At 47.4% G+C, this 22,168-nt stretch overlaps 8 protein-coding genes across 8 annotated transcripts; 4 read left to right on the top strand and 4 right to left on the bottom strand.

Annotated features, from left to right (window-relative positions):
- Positions 1 to 1,193: 1,193 nt before the first annotated feature.
- On the bottom strand, positions 1,194 to 1,927 carry N7478_005052 (uncharacterized protein; the record flags this gene model as incomplete). Its single annotated transcript, XM_056921266.1, has 3 exons — positions 1,194 to 1,430; positions 1,624 to 1,717; positions 1,827 to 1,927. The coding sequence occupies 3 exons, from the start codon at positions 1,925 to 1,927 to the stop codon at positions 1,194 to 1,196; spliced, it is 432 nt and encodes a 143-aa protein (XP_056779303.1).
- Positions 1,928 to 2,204: 277 nt separating this feature from the next.
- Positions 2,205 to 3,380, bottom strand: N7478_005051 (pyridoxamine-phosphate oxidase PDX3; the record flags this gene model as incomplete). Its single annotated transcript, XM_056921265.1, has 2 exons — positions 2,205 to 3,187; positions 3,329 to 3,380. The coding sequence occupies 2 exons, from the start codon at positions 3,378 to 3,380 to the stop codon at positions 2,205 to 2,207; spliced, it is 1,035 nt and encodes a 344-aa protein (XP_056779302.1).
- A 2,448-nt stretch (positions 3,381 to 5,828) lies between these two features.
- N7478_005050 (pentatricopeptide repeat protein) lies at positions 5,829 to 9,599 on the bottom strand (the record flags this gene model as incomplete). Its single annotated transcript, XM_056921264.1, has 1 exon — positions 5,829 to 9,599. One exon carries the CDS (start codon positions 9,597 to 9,599, stop codon positions 5,829 to 5,831), a length of 3,771 nt encoding a protein of 1,256 aa, XP_056779301.1.
- A 1,290-nt stretch (positions 9,600 to 10,889) lies between these two features.
- Positions 10,890 to 11,285, top strand: N7478_005049 (uncharacterized protein; the record flags this gene model as incomplete). Its single annotated transcript, XM_056921263.1, has 1 exon — positions 10,890 to 11,285. One exon carries the CDS (start codon positions 10,890 to 10,892, stop codon positions 11,283 to 11,285), a length of 396 nt encoding a protein of 131 aa, XP_056779300.1.
- Positions 11,286 to 15,390: 4,105 nt separating this feature from the next.
- On the top strand, positions 15,391 to 16,569 carry N7478_005048 (class I SAM-dependent methyltransferase; the record flags this gene model as incomplete). Its single annotated transcript, XM_056921262.1, has 1 exon — positions 15,391 to 16,569. One exon carries the CDS (start codon positions 15,391 to 15,393, stop codon positions 16,567 to 16,569), a length of 1,179 nt encoding a protein of 392 aa, XP_056779299.1.
- A 929-nt stretch (positions 16,570 to 17,498) lies between these two features.
- erg8 (phosphomevalonate kinase) lies at positions 17,499 to 19,051 on the top strand (the record flags this gene model as incomplete). The annotated part of the gene is made up of 2 exons (XM_056921261.1): positions 17,499 to 17,857; positions 17,944 to 19,051. 2 exons carry the CDS (start codon positions 17,499 to 17,501, stop codon positions 19,049 to 19,051), a joined length of 1,467 nt encoding a protein of 488 aa, XP_056779298.1.
- A 1,402-nt stretch (positions 19,052 to 20,453) lies between these two features.
- N7478_005046 (uncharacterized protein) lies at positions 20,454 to 21,415 on the top strand (the record flags this gene model as incomplete). Its single annotated transcript, XM_056921260.1, has 3 exons — positions 20,454 to 21,030; positions 21,105 to 21,188; positions 21,258 to 21,415. The coding sequence occupies 3 exons, from the start codon at positions 20,454 to 20,456 to the stop codon at positions 21,413 to 21,415; spliced, it is 819 nt and encodes a 272-aa protein (XP_056779297.1).
- A 94-nt stretch (positions 21,416 to 21,509) lies between these two features.
- On the bottom strand, positions 21,510 to 21,875 carry N7478_005045 (uncharacterized protein; the record flags this gene model as incomplete). The annotated part of the gene is made up of 1 exon (XM_056921259.1): positions 21,510 to 21,875. The coding sequence occupies one exon, from the start codon at positions 21,873 to 21,875 to the stop codon at positions 21,510 to 21,512; it is 366 nt and encodes a 121-aa protein (XP_056779296.1).
- Positions 21,876 to 22,168: the final 293 nt, after the last annotated feature.

Below are 22,168 nucleotides of genomic sequence, written 5' to 3'. Positions count from 1 at the left end.
TATGTTTGAAAGATAACCTAAATCATGTAACATGTTGCCCTCGATTACTATACATACCACGAATCCACATCATGATGTGCACCATACTTGTAAAGCTTAACATCTAGTATTGAGATCACCTGATCTCCATTGGTACGTACCCAAAGACCACGAGGTACCTCTCTTTTCTCCTTTCTCATTATATTCTTATCACCACCTCTATATTCCTCTGTAGCATCTTCATATTCATAACCCTCACAAATCCGAAACCGAATACCGACCCATTTTCATTGAAAGATGTATCATACTAGCCTAAGGTGACCGCCACTGCACGGCATTATTGACCTAAGAAACCATTAACTCTAACTTTTCACAGTAAGCTATCTGAATCTTGATGCAATATATAGCAAAACTGACCAGTAACAGATATCTTCATGGCAGAACAAAAGCTCCTTCGTGTTCTGGTCATCATCTCGGACAAGAATCCATACTGGAAGCAGTCTTGGTCAACTCCCGAGGATATATCTTACCTGCTATTGAGATACTCAAGGACAAAAAGTTACTTGGATACACCCCCGAGCCAGAAACGAGGCTCATAGCAGAGGAGAAGTGGCAAACACACGTATTCCTTGTATTTGATATCTCGCATACTTCTTATGATGCTGCCACTGGACATCTACTAGAAGAAAACAAGCTTCCCGTTTCAATCGTCCGACTAGGTCGCAAATTGCAAGCTTACCCGGCATATGGTCCAATGCAGAACAGAATTAATATTGATGTTGCCCAAGCTCACAACCAATATGGTATAGGTAGCATTTCGCCCTTCGTTACGGATCATACCCTTGGGCCACCGATGTATACCAATCTACGGCATCCTTCGCTGTTATCGTGGTGAGCACAGATGCTACTTATATCATAAATCAGTTCTTTATATATTAATATTCATCTATAGATATGCTAATATGACGTCTTAAACGGACTATGATGTAATGGGCACTATTCTCTACGTGGTACATTTCTATCAATGCATAAAGTTCCGGGTAAAATCTCTGTCTTACAACCACCTGTTCATGATCAATGTAGTACAATGTATGATCAAGAACTATAAAGCACACACCTGGATACAAGAACAGCTCACATCATATCAACGACATGTCAGTTCTAAACTATAAGAATAGTCCAATAAATTATATCTCAGATCAGACAAATACAAATCAAGCTTCCTCCCGCATGCCCACCAAAATACATCCAGCCCCCATCATTGCAGCTCCGAGCCACCAAAGGCCACCAACAGCCTCCTGGAAAATAACCATACCAAACAAGGCAGTAGCAAGGAAATTAGACGCGGTATTCGTGATAGAAACCTTTGTCGTGGATGGACCGGCTGTCAAAGCGCGGGTGAAGAGAGCCCACATTATAATGTTGCAAACGACATTGAGACCAAGACATAACTGTAAGATGGATTAGTATACATATTTCATGATAAATATGGGTGTTATGATATGAATGCTCATAGTAATAAATGATAGATGCTCGATGGTACTACATGCGCAATGATAGCAGTTTTGACCGACATATGCACATCGATGTAAATTCGAGTAGAATTGAATAAAGACGATGAAATGGATTAGGATCAGTACTTACACCTCGAACGAGAAACTCCAGGAACGGAGAGGATTCGAGACCAAAAAGGTGGGCGAGTGATCGTGCAAAGGACGTGGTGTGTTGGTCCGTTGTTCTGGGCGAATATTAGCTGCATGCTAGATATATGTATCCGTTTATCCATTGATGGCTGTACGAATAGAGCTCGGGAGCAAGTATTCTTTTAGTCTTGTTGGGCTGCTTACAGCTTTGCGAAGAGTCCATTCAATGCAGCGAATGCGCCACTTGCCAGGGCCAGGAGAATCCAGGGGGAGGTGGATGATTTCTGAGCTGGCGAAGATGACATTGTCGTGTATTATGTGTATATGTCTGTAGATATGTATATATAGATAAGAATATTGGGGCTCGGTTTATCCCAGATACCAAGTGTCAGGCTGTACAAGCGATTTTGTCGTGTCTAGGGAGGATGCGGAGGTCTGGATGCCAAGACTGATAAGATGGCTCGTGCTGGATTCGGGTAGATCGACATACAATCAATCTATACACGGGGAACAAAATAAATGTATGCAAAGATAAGTTTCTACCGAAATAATGTAAACAGCTTTTTATTCGATTCAGCCTCATTACGGAGAAAGTCTTTCAAGTCTCCATTTCCCACCATCAACAGCCACATAACGGAACCGATCATGCAAACGACTCCGTCTACCCTGCCAGAACTCAACAGACTCTGGCACCAAACGCACTCCGCCCCAAAAAGGCGGCAAAGGAATCTCCTCAACTCCAGCAAACTTCTCCTCCATCTCTTCAACCCGTTGCTCAAGCAATGCCCTCCCATCATCAATATCAGTCTGATCAATATTGACCAATACATCCGCACCCGCACCCGCCTCCTGCACCTTCGCAACACTCTTCCGTCTCTGATGCTCCTCCAATTGTCCCGGCTCAGCAGACCAAAGCACTTTACTCTGCCAACTAGCCCAGCCACCAATTTGGCTTCCCCGTTCCCTAGTCCGCCAGTACAACTCGCTCTCCTCCCTCGAAAGCGGCTCCATAAGACCCTCAATACGAACTTGGCGCTCAACACCCGCCCAACTGAAGGTTAAAGCGCCCCATCTGTTACCGAGATGTGAAGCGGAAGCGGCGGCCTCGTCAGGCTCGGGCATTGATCCTAGCTCTGAGCCGGAGGTTGGGTCTAGTCCGAAGACTTGAGCTCCCTTGCCTTCGCGACTGCCCCAGTTACTGTATACTACCCAGCCACGCTCATCTAGTTCTTTCAGGTATACTGAGCGGGCACTGACGCGGCCGGAGGGTAGAGTTGCAGTAGCGAGGGTACAAGTTTCCGGGGCGGAGCTAGGAAGCAAGCGCGGATCTTTGAACCATGCGTGGAACTGGTGGAGGGGATTTGTACCGTGGACTTGAGAGATAGTAAGGGGTGGGTTCGTGACGAATTGGTGTGCGCGGGCTGGATTGGAGAGGATCTGGTTTTCCGTAGTGGAGTTAGGTGTTGAGGTATCGGAGCGCAAAGCTTCAAGGGGAGGTTGAATGGCAGATGCGGAAGTAGATTTGGAATCTGTATCTGGTGTAGCTGCTATATCGCCCGGGGCAACTGTAGAAACCATCAATTAGCTCGTAGTCTTCGAAGCTTGTGCGCTGGTTGAGCTCGTGTCACTTCCCCGCGGGGAGTTTGGGAATCCCCGGGTGCGCGCCATAGAGCGATACGACAAAGACAAGGCCGAGGAATACCAACAGATTAGTTTCTTTGGGCGCCTTGTGGCGTCTGTTTCTTCATTGTGAGACATGGTTGAGCGATTTGTGAGGGATGCGGTTGCGGAGTGCAAAGCTCGAAGGCGGGGTTGATGTAATGTGCGGAAACGAATGCGGAGAAATGAGTCAAGGGCAGATATGCGCGGTGAGAAGGTATGAACGAGCATTAAATATTGGAATTTGTAGAAAAGTCTTGTATTCCAGGAGATCATGAGGCTGCAGAAGGTTGAAAAGGCAAATGTCAGGCAATTGGCGGAAGTAAGTGCACAGGGTCACTGACGTTGGTCCAGATCGTACCATACACAAGACAACGTTATCGTCGATCTCGATCTGATCTCGATTGACTTCGACATTGTTATGGTCCATATATCTACAAATATGTTTACAAGAATTATGAAAGACCAAACATTGTTTATTATAGCATACTAAGATCCAAAATAATTATAGGCAGAATAATCTTGGGATTTGGAATGATCGCAATAACTTCATGCATTGAGTCATATCATAATATCATAATCTATCACCACCTTAATCCTTCGAGCTTCTATTCTAATCAACCTTGATTGAAATATCAACATATTCATCATAAACAGGCTTCTGTAACTCTTTCAATCCCTCAACAATTTTCAATTCCTCCAATTCCACAAATCCCATCCTAATCAACCCCGAAACAAGCATCCTCTCATACTTCGAAACGCCCTCCTCTTGAGACCTATAAATTATAATGATTAGAATCTCAGACTTCAAGAAAAACACAAAAGGGAAGAACAATCTTACTCTCTCAATGCCCTTGACTTCCCCGTTACCCACCGATTGAGCCCCGCCACATAAACAACAGCAAAAATAAAAACCACACTTGCCCCCGGCACCCGACTCTCATGCACACTCAGCGTTGCAGCAAGCGGAATCGAAATGGCGTAAATAGACCCATAGGAGCTTGAATTGGAACCCGAAGACCCAATATAAGGCGTACGGCAAAAGAAAAAAATAGCCAGTCGTGCATAAACAAAACTATCCAGTGCACTTATCGACACTTTATGCAGAGAAGGTATACCCCAAACATAGGAAATAAGTGAAATAATCGGCCGTAAACATGCAGCAGCTTGATATGGTGGTCTAGTCGTTAACGGGTGGCCTCTTCGTAATGTTTTCACGAGAGCAAGACTTGTCCACGACCAGATGAAGCATGATATCACGTCTAAGGGCTCTGGGAGAATTGTTGTTTCCTCAGGACTGGTGAATTTGTGAAGTCGGTAGCGGATTGCTTCTGTTATTCCTGTGAATATATGTATATAAAGGTAGAGTTTGCTTTTGTGGAATTTTCGATGGTAGATTGGGACTTGGTGTTGGGTGTGGTAGAGGGCTATGCTGAGGAAGCTGGTTGTGAAGAGGAGAAGTTGCATTTGATCTTTTGGTATTGCGGAATTAAGCTTGAATATTTGTGGAGGATGAGATGAAGAATTGATTGTTGTGTTCATCATTGCACTTGCATTTTTCTCTCTCTCTTTCAAGTTTCCTTTTGTTGTTTGAGTCAGATAGGGTTGAGTAGATAGAGTTGGGAACAAGGTTTGAAGGTCGGGACTGTTCGGGTATCACGGTGAGAGTTACCCTTGGTAGTGGGAATTGGGGGTTCGTATAAATATTTATTTGAGGTTTTGTGATGTCACTTAATGTAATGGGTGGTAATGAACTTAAATCTGATAGATGGTTTTGTTGTGCAACACAAGAATGCATGTTGATAATTTATTCCTGTCCAATCGTCGAATTAGGCTATTTATCACCCCGCGATCAACCTAATTTCTCGATTGAGATAGGTCATAGCTTCTTTATCTCCGTTTCGATACTTTTCTCGAAGTATATTGGTAAATATACGCATGAAGTGTGAATGAAGGTGTGAACACCGTCTCATCTGAGCCCGTCATTATACATACTTCATCACGGGAACCATAGCGCCAGCAAGAAAACCCCTACTTGATTGTACATCAACCTCTACCGCCTAGTACACTGCTTTTTCCATATGCACTTAAACCCTGAATAGATAATACTGATCTACACTACGCAATTCTGGAAACCAAGTACAATTCACTTTTTTTGTATTTTGACCTCGGCGTATGATAGCGCCATGCAGAGTTGAGAGTGGTCTATGAACATAAATGAAAAACGTCACACAATGGTATACATGCCTTTTTGATCACCAAATAAACGCCAGATGCCCGCTGAATGCCATAAAAAAAGACAAAAACAAAATTAAATCCCTCCAGGTATATCCAATCACTGCCACCCTACATACGCCAAACCGGAAAAACCCCATGCCGAAGGGATCCAGCCCCAGCGAGGTGATAGGGTGCATTAAAACCACAGCATTAAATCTAACCTGGGTGAACGGTAGCCAGGAAAAAAATAGTAACAAAAGAAAGAAAGAGAAACAGAGTAAGAAGGTAGATCGGTAGGACGGTAGGACGGTAGGTAGGAAGGTGGAGGTATTAGACGGTAGAGGAGGAGCCGATAAGGTCGCGAATCTTGCTAGCCACGGCTGAGGGGTATCCGCGGGAGACCATCTCCTGGACGATCTTAGCGGCGCTGACGTGGTCTTCGGCGCCGAGGAAGGCACGAGTCATGGCTTCGTAGGTGCTAGGCTCGCGCTTCTCAAGGCCGATGCTGTCGTAGATAGCCTTGGCCTTGATGACGTTACCTTCAGCGGCCCATCCGTGGATAAGAGTGTTGGCAATGTACGCGGTCATTTCGACGTTGCGCTTCATCATACCCCTAACAATATCCTCGGTGTCAGCGACGCGGTTGTTGGCGACCATAGCCTCGAAAAGGGCCTGGTATAGACAGGGCTGTAGGCGAACACGGCTATCGGAGATGACTCGGTCGAAGATCTTTCGGGCAGCATCAAGGTTGTGTTGAACACAGCCTTGGGCGTGGACCAGGGAGGCATAGTGGACGGCATCGGGTTGTTGACCAGTAGCTCGCATAGACTCGAGGATCTTCTCAGCAGCATCCATATCGACAGGCTCGAGGGAGGCATGGGCATCCACGAGGAGTTTGTAGGTGTGCATGGTAGGCTTGATGTTGCGGGCTTTCATACGTTCGTAGTATGCGAGGACCTTGCTGCGATCACGCTTGGTGTTGAGGAAGTATTGGATCATCGAGTTGTAAGGAGCAGGGCGGGGCTTGTAGTTAGGCATAGACTCCATCTCTTCGAACATCTCCTCAGCGAAGCGCTCGTCGCTGACACGACACAGAGCATTGACGATAGTTCCGTAGGTGACACTGGTAGGGCGAACGTTGTTGGAACGCATCTCAGCGAAGTATGCGAGACAGTCATCAATGCGACGAGCCTTTCCAAGCTTGCCAATAAGCGCATTGTACAAGAAAGAGGTAGGCTCGACACCCTCAGCAACAGCGCGCTGGAAGATCTTCAACGCCTCGGTGGCCTCGTCGAAAGTCTTAGTCGATTCCTTCAATGTGGTAATGTAAAGACCAAAGGTGTTCGCCGAAGGCGCAGATCCGATGCTGAGCAACTCCTGGTGGAACTGGCCAGCCAGCTGACGATCTCCAAGATTCAAGCAAGCAGCAACCATAGCATCAAGAATTGAGTCCCAGCCGTACTTCACAGTGTTGTAAGCCATATTCAAAGGAACATCAGTGCGGGCCATGCTGTGGATCTCGTGAACTAAGTCCGAGCGACCGACCTTGGCAGCAGCGGTGATCATCTTTGCGTATGTGATATAGCGAGGATGACGACGGACGCGACGCATGTTCTTAAGTCGGATCAAAGCTTCATTGAGGTGGGACTCTGGCCGTCCAGCGGTCTTCTCGAGCTCCTCGGAAATGATAGAAGAGCCGCGGAAGTCGGTAGCGTGGGCATAAGGATCAAAGGATTCGGGGCTTGAAGACGGGACGGTGATAGACGTTGCCATGGAGACGGGACTAAGACGATCAGACAAAAGAGAAGTCTGAGAAGTAGCCTCCAGATGATCTTGCCATTTCTTGACGACGTCAGGGCGGCTGGCGACAAGGTTGCTGATGGATTGGTCAATCAAGCCGGTGGTGTAGTTGTCCAAGGGGAGAGAGGCCGAAAGAGCAACGTCAAGCATGTGCGCGAAACGAACTGGGTGAGCAGCATCGAAAAGCATAGCACGGTTGCTAGCAAGCATACCAGCTTGAGCCTGAATAGCGAGGGTGAGGTCGGCGGGGTTCAACTGCGAAATACCCATGGGACCAAGGTGGCTGACGGCATGCTCGACGAGAGGAGACACAAGGCCACCATTCTCGACCATGGACCAAAGAAGGGACATGGATGCCTGGGGTGAGAGGACGGCGTGGGTCTGGACAAGAACACGACCGAAGAGGTGAAGAGACTCGGTGATTTGTTCCCGGACAGAGGCGACGTCAGCGATTTTCTTGGCTGAGGCGTCACGAATGCGAGCAAACATGTTACGAGCTTCATGAAGACCCCCATCGACCTGGCCGCTCTTCAGTTGTGCAAGCGCGTACATAGTGGTCGGCTGAACCATATCCGGGGTTGCCTGACCCACTGTGTTGAGCATGATCCACAAGGACCGGGCCTTCGAAACATTACCCTGGCGAATATGGAGGGCGAGTAGCGAAATAGCGGGACCCTGGCGGATTGCGGGTGATGTGGAGAGGCGATCATATGCTTCGGAGGCAGTGGTCAGATCGCCTGCGTCAGCGGCAGACACGCAAATCTGAGAAATGGCCTGATCCCGAGCATCATCAAAAAGTTCAGCCTTGGCCTGCTCCAGGGCCCTGCTGTACTCTCCAGTCTTCACCGAGTGTTGCACAAGTGCGTCCTGAACAATCACAGCTTTGACGGCAGCCCAGCGGCTTTCACTTTCAGTCACATCGTCGAAAGAGGAGCGAACACGGTCAAAGAAGTGCATGGCACCATCTTCCTTGCCGCAAGAGAGATAGGCCCGAATGACAGCAGCGTAAACCTGTCCGTCCAAACGTCGAACAATGGTAAACACTCCGCTATCATCTGAGACAGCCAGAGTTCGGTACTCATTGTAACATTCCACAGCACTCTTGAGGTCACCAGTACTGACGAACGCATCAATCATGTGAGGGAAGATGGTGGCATGAGGCTGAACCTTTTGGAGCTCCATATGGGCGTAGATGCGAACCATGTCGTCAACCATACCTTCACGGGCACATGCAATGATGAGGTGGCGGTACATGTTGAGAGGAAACACGATTCGAGGGTGTCGGGTAATAGCAGCATCAAAGAGCTTTACGGCGATAGGCAGAGAGTGGTCCTCGGCCAGAATATCGCGCTCCAACTCGCTGGACTGAAGCATGAACTTGCCGGGCTCTTCCATGCCACCATAGCGGACGCGCTCCTGCTCCAACACCTCCTTGGCCTTAATGGTATCATTTGCGCGGGTGGTCAAAAGCTGAACGAGAGTCTCATATGTGTCTTCGTCGGGAATGACTCTGCGACGAAGCATGTCGGAGTAAACATCGAGGGCCTTGGGGATTGCCTGCGCGGCTTCGGGATGAAGTTGAATAGCGGCGACCAAGAGGGCATTGTATGCCTCCACGGTCGGGGTCAGACCCTCCCGAAGAACAAGTTCGAAAGCCGCAGGAATCTCCGCGAAACTCTTAGAGGTTGCCAGCTGAACAATCTTATCGGACAGAAACTGAGCTTCCTTCGAGATCTCTTCCGAGATAACGACATTCTCAGCTGCATTATTCTTCAGCACAGCCTCAGTCCGCTCTGAAGCCTCAGTTTGTGCGTGTTCATCCTGAATCTGCTGCATCTCACGGGCAACGGCCTCCTCCACTTGAGCGCCAACATCTTCGTTCACGGCGGCCTTGGTAAGGTGAGGAGGAACGGATTCGGTTCGGTCTTCGTGGGCCTGTTCGATCTCTTCGGCGGAAGGCTTCCAGTCGATACTGCGCTTGAACTGGAACTGTCGCCAGTCGCTATCGTCACCGGTCTGTTGAGCATGCTGCCACGCGGCATAATAGGCAGCTAGACCGGAATCCCCTGATCCAGAAGTTCCCTGGCTGGCCTTGGCGCCAGCGCCGGACGAGCTCGAGGCGTTGGAGAAAGCATTTTGTAACTGTGTGCGGGAGAACTTGGTAGGTTGGGCAGCGAGGGTGTTGATAGTACTAGAGGACGCGTAGGATTGCGACGCCGCGACTACGGACTGAGCATAGCCATGTGTGAAAGCTTTGGCGAAACTTTGGCGCGCGAGGTGGGTAAACGGTTTAAAAACCATTTATCTGGCGGGAGACCTCTTCAGAGTGAAGAGGCAATGCTAATAAGACAGAAAAGAAAAATGTTAGTGAATTGAAGGTCGCGTGCGTCGCACGGGTGAACCTCGACAGGACATGCGAACCTTGCACTCAGAATAATATTGAAAATGCAGGCTCATTGGATGACCCCGAGTCACCAATGAACGCGCTATGACAAGGAATTAAAGAATTGATAAGTGTCTTGTGATCTGATAGATCTGTAAGTTGTCGCAGGTCGATTAGATGGCGAATAATAGACTTGGGTTAGAGAGAGAAAGTAGAAAGGGTAAAAAAAGGGTAAGAAAATTAAAAAATAAAATAAAACGTATCGCAGGAAAAACTGGCGCCTCAGCCAAAAATATTAAGACAAATCATGAACTTCTGGAAGGAGATGGAGTCGTACAGTGTGGGCCTAGGATGGACTGTTAGGGCCGATCTTCTCCGGAGAATCCTCTGTATCCAGTACTATACACAGGGGGGGGGGTCACGTCAGGGGTTACTACGAGAGCACTATACGCGGTTCTCCAGTTTCAGAATGAATTTCGTGGCATTCGGACACGTCAATACTACGAGATATGATAGATGTACTGCATACTTGATTGATCTTGTCTAATCTACTACAATTTTGCGCATCAACCCTGCAGCATGGGAAGTCCCGAGTACATCGTGTTGTCTCTCCTACTCGTTCCTGACTGTCATGTGGTTTGTCAGAAATATTTGAACTCTGTAGAAAGTGGGCCTTCCGCTATATAACCCACCAATAAGACCTGATCCAATATGAGTCACCCTCGATTCTTTCCGATTCTTTTTCTTCGGACAGATCGAATTCCCTTGCCCGACTCGGGCTCACGGAGCGGCTTTAACGGTGTTTGGGCGGGGAAGCGTCTTCGGAAGGAGCCTCTATTCCCCGTGAGCCATATACTATTTGGGCCTTTCTCAGGGGCCCTCTCGGATACCCGCGGAGCGTCCATAGTTAACATCATCTTGAATTGCCTTTTTTTTCTTGTCAGATTTGAGGGGAAAAGGGGGCTGAGGAATTGCACCCAGATTGTCGGGAATGGATTTGATCTCTCATTTCATAGAGAGAATCGAATAGATGTTTCTAAGAAGTCGTTCAAGAATCCTGGAACCATGGGATGAACTGCATTGACAGCCCTGGAGCACTAACAGACTTGGATGGCCGGTGGTGATGCGCTTGACACCTCGCACGTCAGGCATAAACATACACGTGACTGACATATAACAGTCAACTGGTGATTGGCCAGAGATGAAAGATGCTGGTGTGGGCAAATGGATCCTGGACAGTGTTACAAGTCACAGACTGGGCAGAAGATTTTGACAGCAAATTGATATTTTGGTTGAATGGAATGGCAGGAACTGGAAAATTCACCATATCCCGTACACCTGCCAGTTTCTTCTTCAAAAAAGGCGAAGCAGATCGTGGCAATGCAAGGAGATTTATCTCGACTATCACAAAACAGCTAATGTCCTACCATCGACAATTGGAACCTGGTATTCTCAAAGCAATTGAGAATGATCCAGATCTTTCGACAAAGGCCCTCGGTCAACAGTTCGACAACCTTCTTCTCCAGCTGCTATTGAATTCGAAGCAAAGCGAGACCACATCTGTGGTGATCGTGATTAACGCATTGGATGAGTGTGAAAGTTAAGACGACATCCGCATTATACTTCGACTTCTGCCAAAACTACAAAAGTCCAACTCTTTCCGTCTGCGTATCTTTTTGACAAGCAGATCTGAGCTTCCTATTCGACTTGGCTTCGAACAAACTCAGAAATACCAAGACCAAGTCCTTCACGACGTTCCGAATCCAGTGATTGAACATGATATTCGATTATTCTTGGAAGACAAGTTTTCAAAGATAAAAGCAAAGCGGAGAATTCGTGAAGAATGGCCCGCAGATGATACAATGGAGATCTTAGTAAACATGGCGGTCCCGTTGTTCATTTTCGCAGCCACCGTATGCCGATTTGTTGGCGAGGGGCTTCATCCCGAAAGACGTCTTAAGAGATTCTTAGACTTTCAAGCAGTTACCACAGCGTCTCACATGGACCAGATGTACCAAACCGTTTTAATTAAGAGATAGAGAGCCTTGAGGTCTTATCCTCAGTTCAGCCTGACGCTCTAGATCTATCTGTCACTCCAGATGATCATATATCACTCTTGATCCTTATTTACCACAGTGCAGAAGCTTGGAGTGCTACAGCCGACCTCGAAGTACAAAAAGGTAAAAAAAGAAGCACAAATTCTGGAGGGATACATCGAGCGCATCGACCTTATCACCGTTTCTCTGAACGGCAAGGTGGTAGCTTTGAGAGGTTTTAATGATTTCATAGGGCCCTGGGATATCATCTCTGGCAAAGAAATAGTTATTCTAAGCGATTTATGTAGATTCGCTAGTTCCATGGTGTTCTCCCAAGATGGACGGCAAATAGCCGTATGCCAGTGGGGTGGGACTGTGAAGCTCTGGAAAATCATGAGCGGCGCAGAAATGGGAGATCCGAACCATGCTGGTTTTTATTTGATACGATGTTCTCTGCTGATAGTTCCCAAGGTGATTTACAGAAACCCGAGTTTCAGATATCCGTGGAAGATGGCTAGGTTCTTTTGAAAGGCGAGAGTCTATTATGGCTTCCTTCTAATTATCGTGACGTGGAGTGTTTTGACATGAAGCATGATGCCATTTCCCTTGGGTATGAAGATGGGCGGGCTATTATCATTGGGCTTTATGCACCCGAGGATTGATTGTCTCTCATATATAGTGAATGCAATGCGAAAACAGTCAGTTCATTCAGTAAGCCCTTCGTTATGATGTATATACGGCAACCCTGGGATAGAAAATATCGATCGCCTTTTTCATGGAACCAACTTGAAGATCTATTTGATACGACCAGCCCTGGAGCTGAGTTTGAATAGGGACCGTATAAAGTAGCAAGATGTTTATTCCATACTACACTAGATAGTATATTAGGGACGGTACTTCGAAAAGAAGACAAATGCTAGTCTGACGTCAGATTGAATCCGAGGGTGCATTACTAAAAGTCGTTATGATCGACAATCATGGAATGTGTGCCTTTTTCTTTTTCTTTCATGGATAGCGCTCGGGCACTCTATTGAGGGACTGTGCTGTCGATCGATTTCCCGTGTCATGGAGAATCACGGGTCAGCGTGGAGAGAGGGGCAATGTATCCTGTGGTCGTGGGGCCTCGATCACGAAATCTCCCCATTGCAAGACAGGGTAGTGTTGAGTTGTTCAATTATATGATCATTATATTCAAAGGACTTGTGATGTTGCTTTAAGCTATCAAAATCAACAGAGGACAATATAAAGATGAGATTCTAGGAATAACACAGGTACTAAATTAAACTTTGAACGAGCGAATGCCTTTCCAAGCTTATATATGGATTCATAGATATCGTACTCTTGAAGTATTATAGTCACATTAATTCGTAAGGATAGATCCCCCGCCTTCGCTATTGATCATCATGAAATAAAGCGAATATTAGCTGTCATTGTTACCCACATCTGTACCTATAGACTTAACACCTCCCCGCATTTGACATGGAAAAATACTGTGCATTGCATAGTACTGACAGTGAAAGGACCTGCATTGATCCTTTTTGAGACTTTGCTCTCACATGTACTTTTCAAGGTACTAAATAAAATACTCAGTGTATCCCGCGATTCCTCTATCTCATGACGCTAGATCACGTACTTTTGTTTCCAGCGCCCGGGGTCCTCGCTTGCCATATTATATAGTATAGTTACATTCTCACTCGCTATCTACGACAAATGCGCGGGGGTTTAGACAGTATGACTCACTGATATACTACGCCCTATACAACTTAGGTTTTAAAGGATGTCAAAGCGTTCCGAAAAATCTAGCAGCGCTACCAAAGAGACACCTGCGCGATACCATACGAGGAAGAGTACTTACAGATCATTTTATCTTCTATTGGTGTGCAGGATTGTGGATATGCTTTTTGAGAAAAAATTGAAAAAGAGCGGGAGAATTACCTAAAAGCAAAATCTTCGTACAGCGTACTTGATACTTACTTCGGTCACGACCGGGTCTCCACCGGCTCCGAGCCCGTGCCAAGGCGGTTGCATCATCGGCTGCATAACGTGGAGGATGATAGATCTTCATCCCCTCACTATGAACTATTTACCTGTTTTGTGTCGGGTTCATGACAAGGTCTGGACATGGAAACTTCTCGGAAACCTGTCGGGGCTTACAGCACGAAAGGAACAAGTTTAGAAGGCAAAGTACATATATCTTTTACAATAAAACACATTTAGTTACTAGTCCCACATATGTGTAAGCAACAAGCAATGCCAAGCACGCTATCGAAACGCCATATATCAGAAAATATTAAACGGCATATTGCGCCGAGGACGGAGTGGAAACTAGCCTAGTATAGGAGCATAATACCCGTTTTGTCTGGCCTTTGCGTGACGGCTTACGGATTTACGGTTGTAGTGTAAGTATCAGGGTCCGACTTTCCGGTTAAGCGGGTGGAGACCGGTTTTAAGGTGTGGGTCCTTCGCACATTATTCAATCAAGACCTCAAGCTCTTTGATCCAAAAGAGTCTACAAGAAGATAAAGAGGCCCACACCCAGAGCCATGGCCACATGAACCTGAAGAAGTATGAGTTGAGGGTTTTTTCTTTTCTCCTTTTCACATTTTCATTACCCGGCGCCTTTTCACGGCCTGCTAAAAGCTTCTCGAAGACTTGCCGTGCTTCCACGCCTTACGGGGCAGTCCGTATTCCGCCCGCTGCCGACTTTCCGAGTGGGATAAGCTGGTCACTTCTTGATAAGGTATAGAGCGACGCCACAGGGATTAGTGGCCTAACTTATGTACCTGGCACTGTTGGGAAACGGGACTGCAGGAAGGATGGGCTAATAGAAAAAAGCTTCAACTTGAATGTGTACATACGATACTGACAAGTGTAGCATTGAGAGGTTGTATATAGTGGGACCGTAGAGGCCAATGCTTTTTTACACTCTATTAGCCTATCCCACGCGATTCTGTATGTACGATGATGCTCTGATCTACATTTTCGCGACCATGCGACACAGACACCTGTAACAATCACCGACTTAAGTAATTTTAGTAGTCGATAGCTCGGAAAAGGGTATTCATCGTCAAGTAGAGATTTTATTGTGGGTCTAGATCGTCGTTCTTATGACGATTCTCATTTCGCAAGGACCCTTCCCGCGTCATCCGTACCTGACTATGGTTTGTACTTCTGCGATTGTCGGTCTTGTAAAAAAATAACCCCTCCTCTCCATCATAATGAGGGGCAGCAATGTAGTTTGTAGAGTAGCAATATGGCAAACCATACCATAGATACTAATTTTTGGTTATCCGAGAACCAGATAAAGAAGAGCATCGGAAGTACTGTGAACGGCATCCCATGCTTAATCGGCTCAACTGCTGCCGGCCCATCCGGGTGGCAGCTTTCTCGAGTCTGGTGACAATCCACTATAGTGGCTGCCGTGTTGACCGCTACTGGGATCAGCTTAGCAAATTAAATTTTATTTTTATTTTTTCCCTTTTCGATCGTGGAGAAACGAGGATCTCGATTTTCCTGTATTGCTTATAAATTGCGTCGGGGCCCATCGCGCGGGCTGGGAAAAGCGCATTGTACAGCTCGCAACTTTTGTTTCCTCCCTCAGGTTCCTCATTTTTGACTCTTATCTTGTCCATAATTTTACGATTAAGCTTCGCAAAGCTTGTAAATACACATAATGGTTGCGCAAACTCTCGTGCAGACACCACAACATCCCGGGCGCACTGGGCGTGGCTCGGAGAGCGATAGTTCGCTCGATGAAATTGCTGAGCAGAAGCAGAAGCTCTTCGTGACAGCGCTGGGAAAGCATGGAAAAGATCTCGACAACTCGGCCTCCCCGAAGCGATGGAAGAGCTTTTGGACTTCCTTCCGATACTTAGCTAATCTAAGTCCGAAGGAGGTCGACGATTTCATGGCGTCATATGTCATTTACAATCTGGATTGGTCCGACGAGAAGCAAATGACTGAGGTCCTGGGCCCCAATTACCAGGAGAAAGTTGGAGATTGTTTGAAGTCATACTATGGAGTGCTTAACCACCTTTGCGCGCTCGGCGATGTGGAAAAAATGTATATCCCACCGTGGATGAGCAAGAAGGCCTCTGTTTTGGAGAACCAAATTCTCTATGAGCGATCAATTGCGCAAGACATTGGTCTTTCAGCTGGCGACAAAGTATTAGATCTTGGCTGTGGCCGTGGGCGCGTCGCGGCGCATATGGCGCAATACTCTGGCGCAAACGTTACAGGTCTCAACATCGATCCCAACCAAGTCGCGCAAGCTAAAACCTTCAATGAGGAGCGCGGACTGCAGAACAACTTCGTCCAGCAAGATTTCAACAGCCTCCCCCTTCCATTCGATGACCAGAGCTTCGACGCTTTCTACCAGATCCAAGCGCTCAGTCTATGCAAGGACCTGCCCGCACTCTTTACTGAAATCTTCCGCGTCCTCAAGCCTGGCTCCAAGATCTCCCTTCTGGACTGGGTCAGCCTTCCTGCCTACGAGCCCGAGAACCCCGAACACGCTGAGCTTATGCGCCGCGTCAAGCCTCTCATTGGGGCCGTCGGCACCCCAACCCCGGAGAGTATGGAGAATGCCCTAACTGGAGCTGGATTTGAGATCGTGCGCTCGGAGAACGCCAGCATGGAAGGATTGCAGGCCCCGCTGATCGACACCGTTGACCTTTACTTCCGTACTCTGCGCCAGGTTATCCTTGGCTTGGTTAAGCTGCGTGTTCTGCCACGCCACTTCAAGACCCTCATCAATCGATTGTGTCTTGATGGTCAAGCGTTTGTCAAGATGGATAACATGCGCCTTGCCACAACAAGCTATAGCATCATTGCACAGAAGCCTAAGGCATAAATTTTCACTTGAATTTTTGGAAGGACAGGGATGAACCTGGCAGAACAAGGTTGAGGGTGTTGCAGACGGGATCTGCGATCGGAGGGAACAATGTTTAATTGCCGCTAATGAACACTATTCTACGCTCGGCCCGACCCAACCCAACCTCAACCCTTGTTCGAGCTACGCTTCATCGCCGATATCCTCCTCCTTCCTACGATCCTTCCTACGATCATTACTTCGTTTCTCGATTTGTCGTCGTCTCGGTCGCCGACTACATTACAACATTGGAAATACCCTGTATAGTAATCAAAAGATTAGAGGCTTTTGGGAGTTTACTGGTGCTTTATACTAGTTTTTGGGTTTCTATGATCTTTTGTTTATAGCCTTGGGAGTTTTGATTTTCTTGGACAGTTGAATGATATTGAACTTGCATAAATATCTCTTATCTGAGACATTCTCCTTCAAATTCTAGCAAGTACTAATTCACGTTGTCAGTGCGAGTGGTGGTATGGCATTGCAGATGTATACCACCTTTGGGGACACGACTACACCCATATGATATAGATTTGAAAGTGAAATAGAAAAGAAATATAGTTCTCCCTCGATCATGAAGCCAGTACTACGTATGTATAATATAGTCAAATCCTCGATGCAGTGCAGCATAGCGGCACGCTAGCCCTCATTAGGAGATATCGATACATCCTTGCAGAATCGATAATTTCCCCCCACTAAAGAGTCTCGGCCATTTTCATCTTCCCCTCTTGCGCTGCAGCAGCATTTATACCGCGAAAACTACTTAAAATTATATAATATAAACGCCCATCCCAGTGCACGCCTGGCTTACACACGATTTTCGAAATCCCCGCGGAGCAAAACCACCTACCTACCTCAACAAACTCTCCCGCCCCCGCCTTTTTCCTTTCGATCTCTGGAAACCCACGATAATAATGGCGCCTCAACCGTCCTCCATAACGGCCTTGTCAGCACCTGGCAAAGTCTTGCTGACTGGTGGCTACTTGGTACTTGATCGCGCATACACTGGGACTGTGTTCGCTCTCGATGCGCGCATTCATGTTATTGTTCAGCAGTTGAGGAGGGGTCACCGTGGGCAAGCCGGGTCAGGGCCAGATTCTAAGGCAGCGAATGAAGCGCAATCTTCGAAGCTGGAAGGATCGGCTGCTGATGAAGGTGAAGTTGAGGATACCATTGTTGTGCGCTCACCGCAATTCGTGAATGCGGTCTGGGAATACACCATCCAGCGATGCGAAAATGGCGGCGGCGTCAAGGTGGTTCAGAAGGGAGATACGTGAGGCTTTACCTTTCCCCGCATGGCCTTTGGCTAATAATATTTGCATATTTTTTTGATCATGGCTAATATGGACGACTCTTTAGACCCCGCAATCCTTTCGTTGAAACCTCCCTCAGCTATGCATTGACTTATATTAGCTATGTCGCCGACTCGAAGGATTTTGGATCCTTGTCCGTAACCATTTTGGCCGATAATGACTACTACTCTGAGACTGCTACATCAAAGGGCCCCGGCTCCCAACTACGAGGTGGGCGTTTTGTCAACTTCGGTGTTCCTTTGCAAGAAGCACACAAGACGGGGCTGGGCTCCTCCGCTGCCCTGGTGACGGCTCTTGTTTCTTCCCTGGTTATTCATCGAACTATGCAGGCGGATGATCTCGGCGCAGGTCGCGACAAGCTTCATAACTTGGCTCAGGCTGCTCATTGTGCGGCGCAAGGAAAAGTTGGCTCAGGCTTCGATGTAGCAGCCGCTGTGTATGGATCTTGTCTGTACAAGCGGTTTTCACCTGCGATTTTGGAATCTGTAGGCGATGTCGGATCTGCAGGATTTGACGAAAGATTGTTTGCTGTTGTGGAGGATGCCAGTGCGGATCATCCTTGGGATACCGAGTGTGTTGATTTTGGTATGCAGCTCCCGCGAGGAATGCAGATGGTACTGTGCGATGTCGAGTGCGGTTCGCAGACCCCTTCAATGGTCAAGAAGGTGCTAGCATGGAGGAATGAGAATCGGAAAGAAGCCGATATTCTGTGGGCTAGTCTCCAGAATAACAATGAGCGACTTCGTCAGGAGCTCAAGCGTCTAGCACAACACCCAGATGCCAATACTGATGGTGAATTCACGGAAATTCAAACTTATCTCCAGCGTACGCGTCACCATATCCGCACAATGACCCGCCGGACGGGTGTGCCCATCGAGCCAAGTGTGCAGACTGAGCTGCTGGACAGACTATCTGACGTCGACGGTGTCATTGGTGGTGTGGTGCCTGGCGCAGGAGGATACGATGCCATTGTGTTGTTGATTCGAGACGACCAATCGGTCATTACAAGGCTAAATGAGCAGTTCGAGGACTATCAGAGTTTGGTGGAAGATGATTTCGGTGGGAAGATTGGAAATGTGCGGCTGCTTGGGGTGCGGCATGGATCAGAGGGGGTGAAGAATGAAGTGCTGGAGCAATATGCAGGATGGGTCTAGAGATCGCATTCCTATTCACTTCCTGTCTATCACTAAAGAGTTTTCGAAAACAAAACTTCCAAGGCTGGAAGAAGTCTTCCCCGACAACGTGCCCTGGTCAGTTGCACTCCGGCCTAGCTGTATTCAACATATATACCACGAGTTCCATTTTCCCCCCCATGTCTACTCCGTACAGGCATTTGAGAAACCTTGGAAGAACAATACGAATGACCAGTTGCCACTGACTCAAACTGGTGGAACTGACTCGGATACTTGCATATCTCCTATCATTCCACCCACCCATACTACCCTGTACGCGTGCAAATTATATGTATATTCTACACTGGCAGACCAAGTTCGTCCGCAACCCCTGCATAAATATTACGAGATCAGAATTTTCGGGATTTATTTTCCTATCAAAATCTTCTTGATGATTTGTTGATCTTCTTATTCTTCCTCGGCGAGTGTGTGCGACCGTATGTTGTTTGTCGCAATGTTTTGGTCTGGTCTGGTACATCCGGTCGAGATTGATGTCTAGAACGGATCATGACTTGGATTTCCATGGTTCCAATATCATTTTCTTTGCTTTTTCTAATTCTGCACGCGATATATAGGCTTTTTTCTTGCATGTAGACCGTCATAGCTGAATCGGTCATTCATAGAGGAGCTATTCCATTCCAAGATAGCTCGGGCTTTGGCCATTATTAGCTTCTAATCTGCATGTACCCAGCACAAACAAGTTTCGTGTCTTGGCAGTACATGTAGAAGTACCTACGTCAAGCTCCAAGATTCTTTGTATGCAGCTGTCTACCTAGTACCTCAAGTGCAACTAATGTACTTGGGACACGATTCAAGTTCCCATTTCCCCGGATCTTCCTTATCAGCTCTTTAAGCTTGGCGTCATTGCATCCCATATCTTATATCAGCCCAAGAGGTGTGGCGGAGTTATTCTATACGATAAAAATTGCATATTTAAATTCATCTGAAATATTGCGCGACCAAACCTTTATATAGAAGTTCGCCTGTGAGTCCCTACTACTAGTGCGGCCCTGTCTTGTGCCGATCCCCTTACCTTTGGTCGTTGCTCCTTCGCCCCCAAAAGAGAAAGACTTGATCATCTCCAACTTTTCATGGAAATCCACTCGTTTAGTTCGATATAGTTCGTATCCGTTTTGTTTCTCATGGTTTCTTCCGTTCTGCACTAGTGAAAGAATTATCGTACCGCCACGCTAAGTCGCCCCCCCCCCCCGACTCCTCACATCTGGGCCCGATCGACCATTCTCCTCCAAACCTTCCATCTCTTTCTCCCTCTCGACATTCCCCAAACACCTCCCTCCATTCACAGTCCTGTAGACAGCTGTTTCCTCTTCAGCCTTTTCCACCAGAGGGAAAAGTCAATTGTCCGCCATCGCGGCCCTTAATCATGTCATCCAACGATCATCCGGAGACTGGGTCCAACCAGAATGACTTCCACGAGTCCCCGGCTGCCACTTCTCCGCAGGAGCCCCAACCGCAACAGACCAATGCATCAGAATCAACAACCGCCCACCCCACCGAAACAACGACGGCAACTGAATCCACATCAGCACCCCTCGCATCAGACAATGCCCAGTCAGCCGATGCGGCTATCGCGACCCACACCGCAGGTGGCGAGAGCGTCACCCCTGTGACAGCCATGACAAGCAGTTTAACAACACCAGCGAACGAGGCTGCGACTACGATCGCGCAGCCACAGGATCCTGCATCGCCGCCTATGAATACCGAAGAGCCGAAGCAGGCCGTGGAAGTTTCGTCAGAGCAGTCGGACGAAGCTGAAGGGAAAGAGGAGGATGCAGGGCCTTCGCTGGATATCACGTTGTTATTGACAACAGGATCGCGTCACCCCTTCACGATCAATGGGAAATACCTGCGGAAGCGATCGGTCAGTGTAGAGAACAACGATCCATTTACGATGAGCGTATACACTTTGAAGGAGTTGATCTGGCGCGAGTGGCGAGCTGGTAAGTCTGATCCTGACGCAAGGCGACCTTTTGCTATTTTATGAGCTGGTGCTAATAAAAATCTTCATTGATAGACTGGGAAGCCCGTCCGTCCTCCCCAAGCTCAATTAGATTGATCTCATTTGGCAAATTGTTGGACGACAAGTCACCTCTATCTGGTATGTTCTGGTTCTTCTGGTCAAAACCTTACCTCGCGAGTTAGATGAGACAACTAACAAGCGCCCCAGAATCAAAATTCAACCATGACGCTCCGAACGTCGTACATATGACTGTAAAGCCACAGGAGGTAGTGGACGAGGAAGACGCAAAGGGCGCAAAGGCCCAGTATGACCGGGAGGGCGAGAACAATGAGCGCAGCCCCGGATGTCGCTGTGTGATCATGTAAAATCTCAACTGTCGACTCTTTACCCTCCTCAACTTCACCTTCACCTTCAACTCAATCTGAATTAGTCTGGCCGAGCTAAGCCCTTTACCCCTTGCTACATAGCAGCATTCGGCGGCTCAGCTCGACCACCAGCCTGGCAGTACCAACCTATGTACCCAGACATGGCTTTCCTTTGTTGAATGTGCGCTCCGGAAGCGGCGTTTGGACATTTTGCTTCTTTCCCTATCCCACGTTTGAGACCTATATACCCATCCGATCTCTTTTCATTGTGTTGTCGTTCCCTTGCCCTTATCATATCCTTCATTCCGCCTTCATCTCTATCTGCCTCTTTCTCTTTGCGTCTATTCATGTATCGTTTACCTTGGGACTTGACCTGTGTATCTACGAATTCGCCCTCCTTATCATTTTTGTCGTCCTTGGTCTGATTGCAGTGCTTGTTGTATATGCTGCTTTGCATCATTTTTTTTGGTGGCTTGTCGGTATACAGTTGAATGATACAGTGATCTTTGATTTACAATGCATATCGCGAGCTTATTTCATTTATCATGTGTCGATGCAATGAATATTCACGGTTATCATTTAAGTTAAGTCCTACACCCATGTATGGGATTGTAGGGTACCTGCCAGACTGTGTAGGTTACCCAATAGTACGTACCTACATCTGGAAGTACCAATGGATGACTGTATGGGTCTATCGTATACGTACACGCATACGCATGCGTACAGGCGTACATCTCTGCAGGCTTTCAAGAG

This window comes from Penicillium angulare (genome assembly GCF_028827245.1).
Source record: "Penicillium angulare strain IBT 27051 chromosome Unknown utg000004l_segment0_segment0, whole genome shotgun sequence".
Taxonomy (NCBI): Eukaryota; Fungi; Ascomycota; class Eurotiomycetes; order Eurotiales; family Aspergillaceae; genus Penicillium; species Penicillium angulare.
This window is presented reverse-complemented; position numbering and strand designations above follow the sequence as displayed.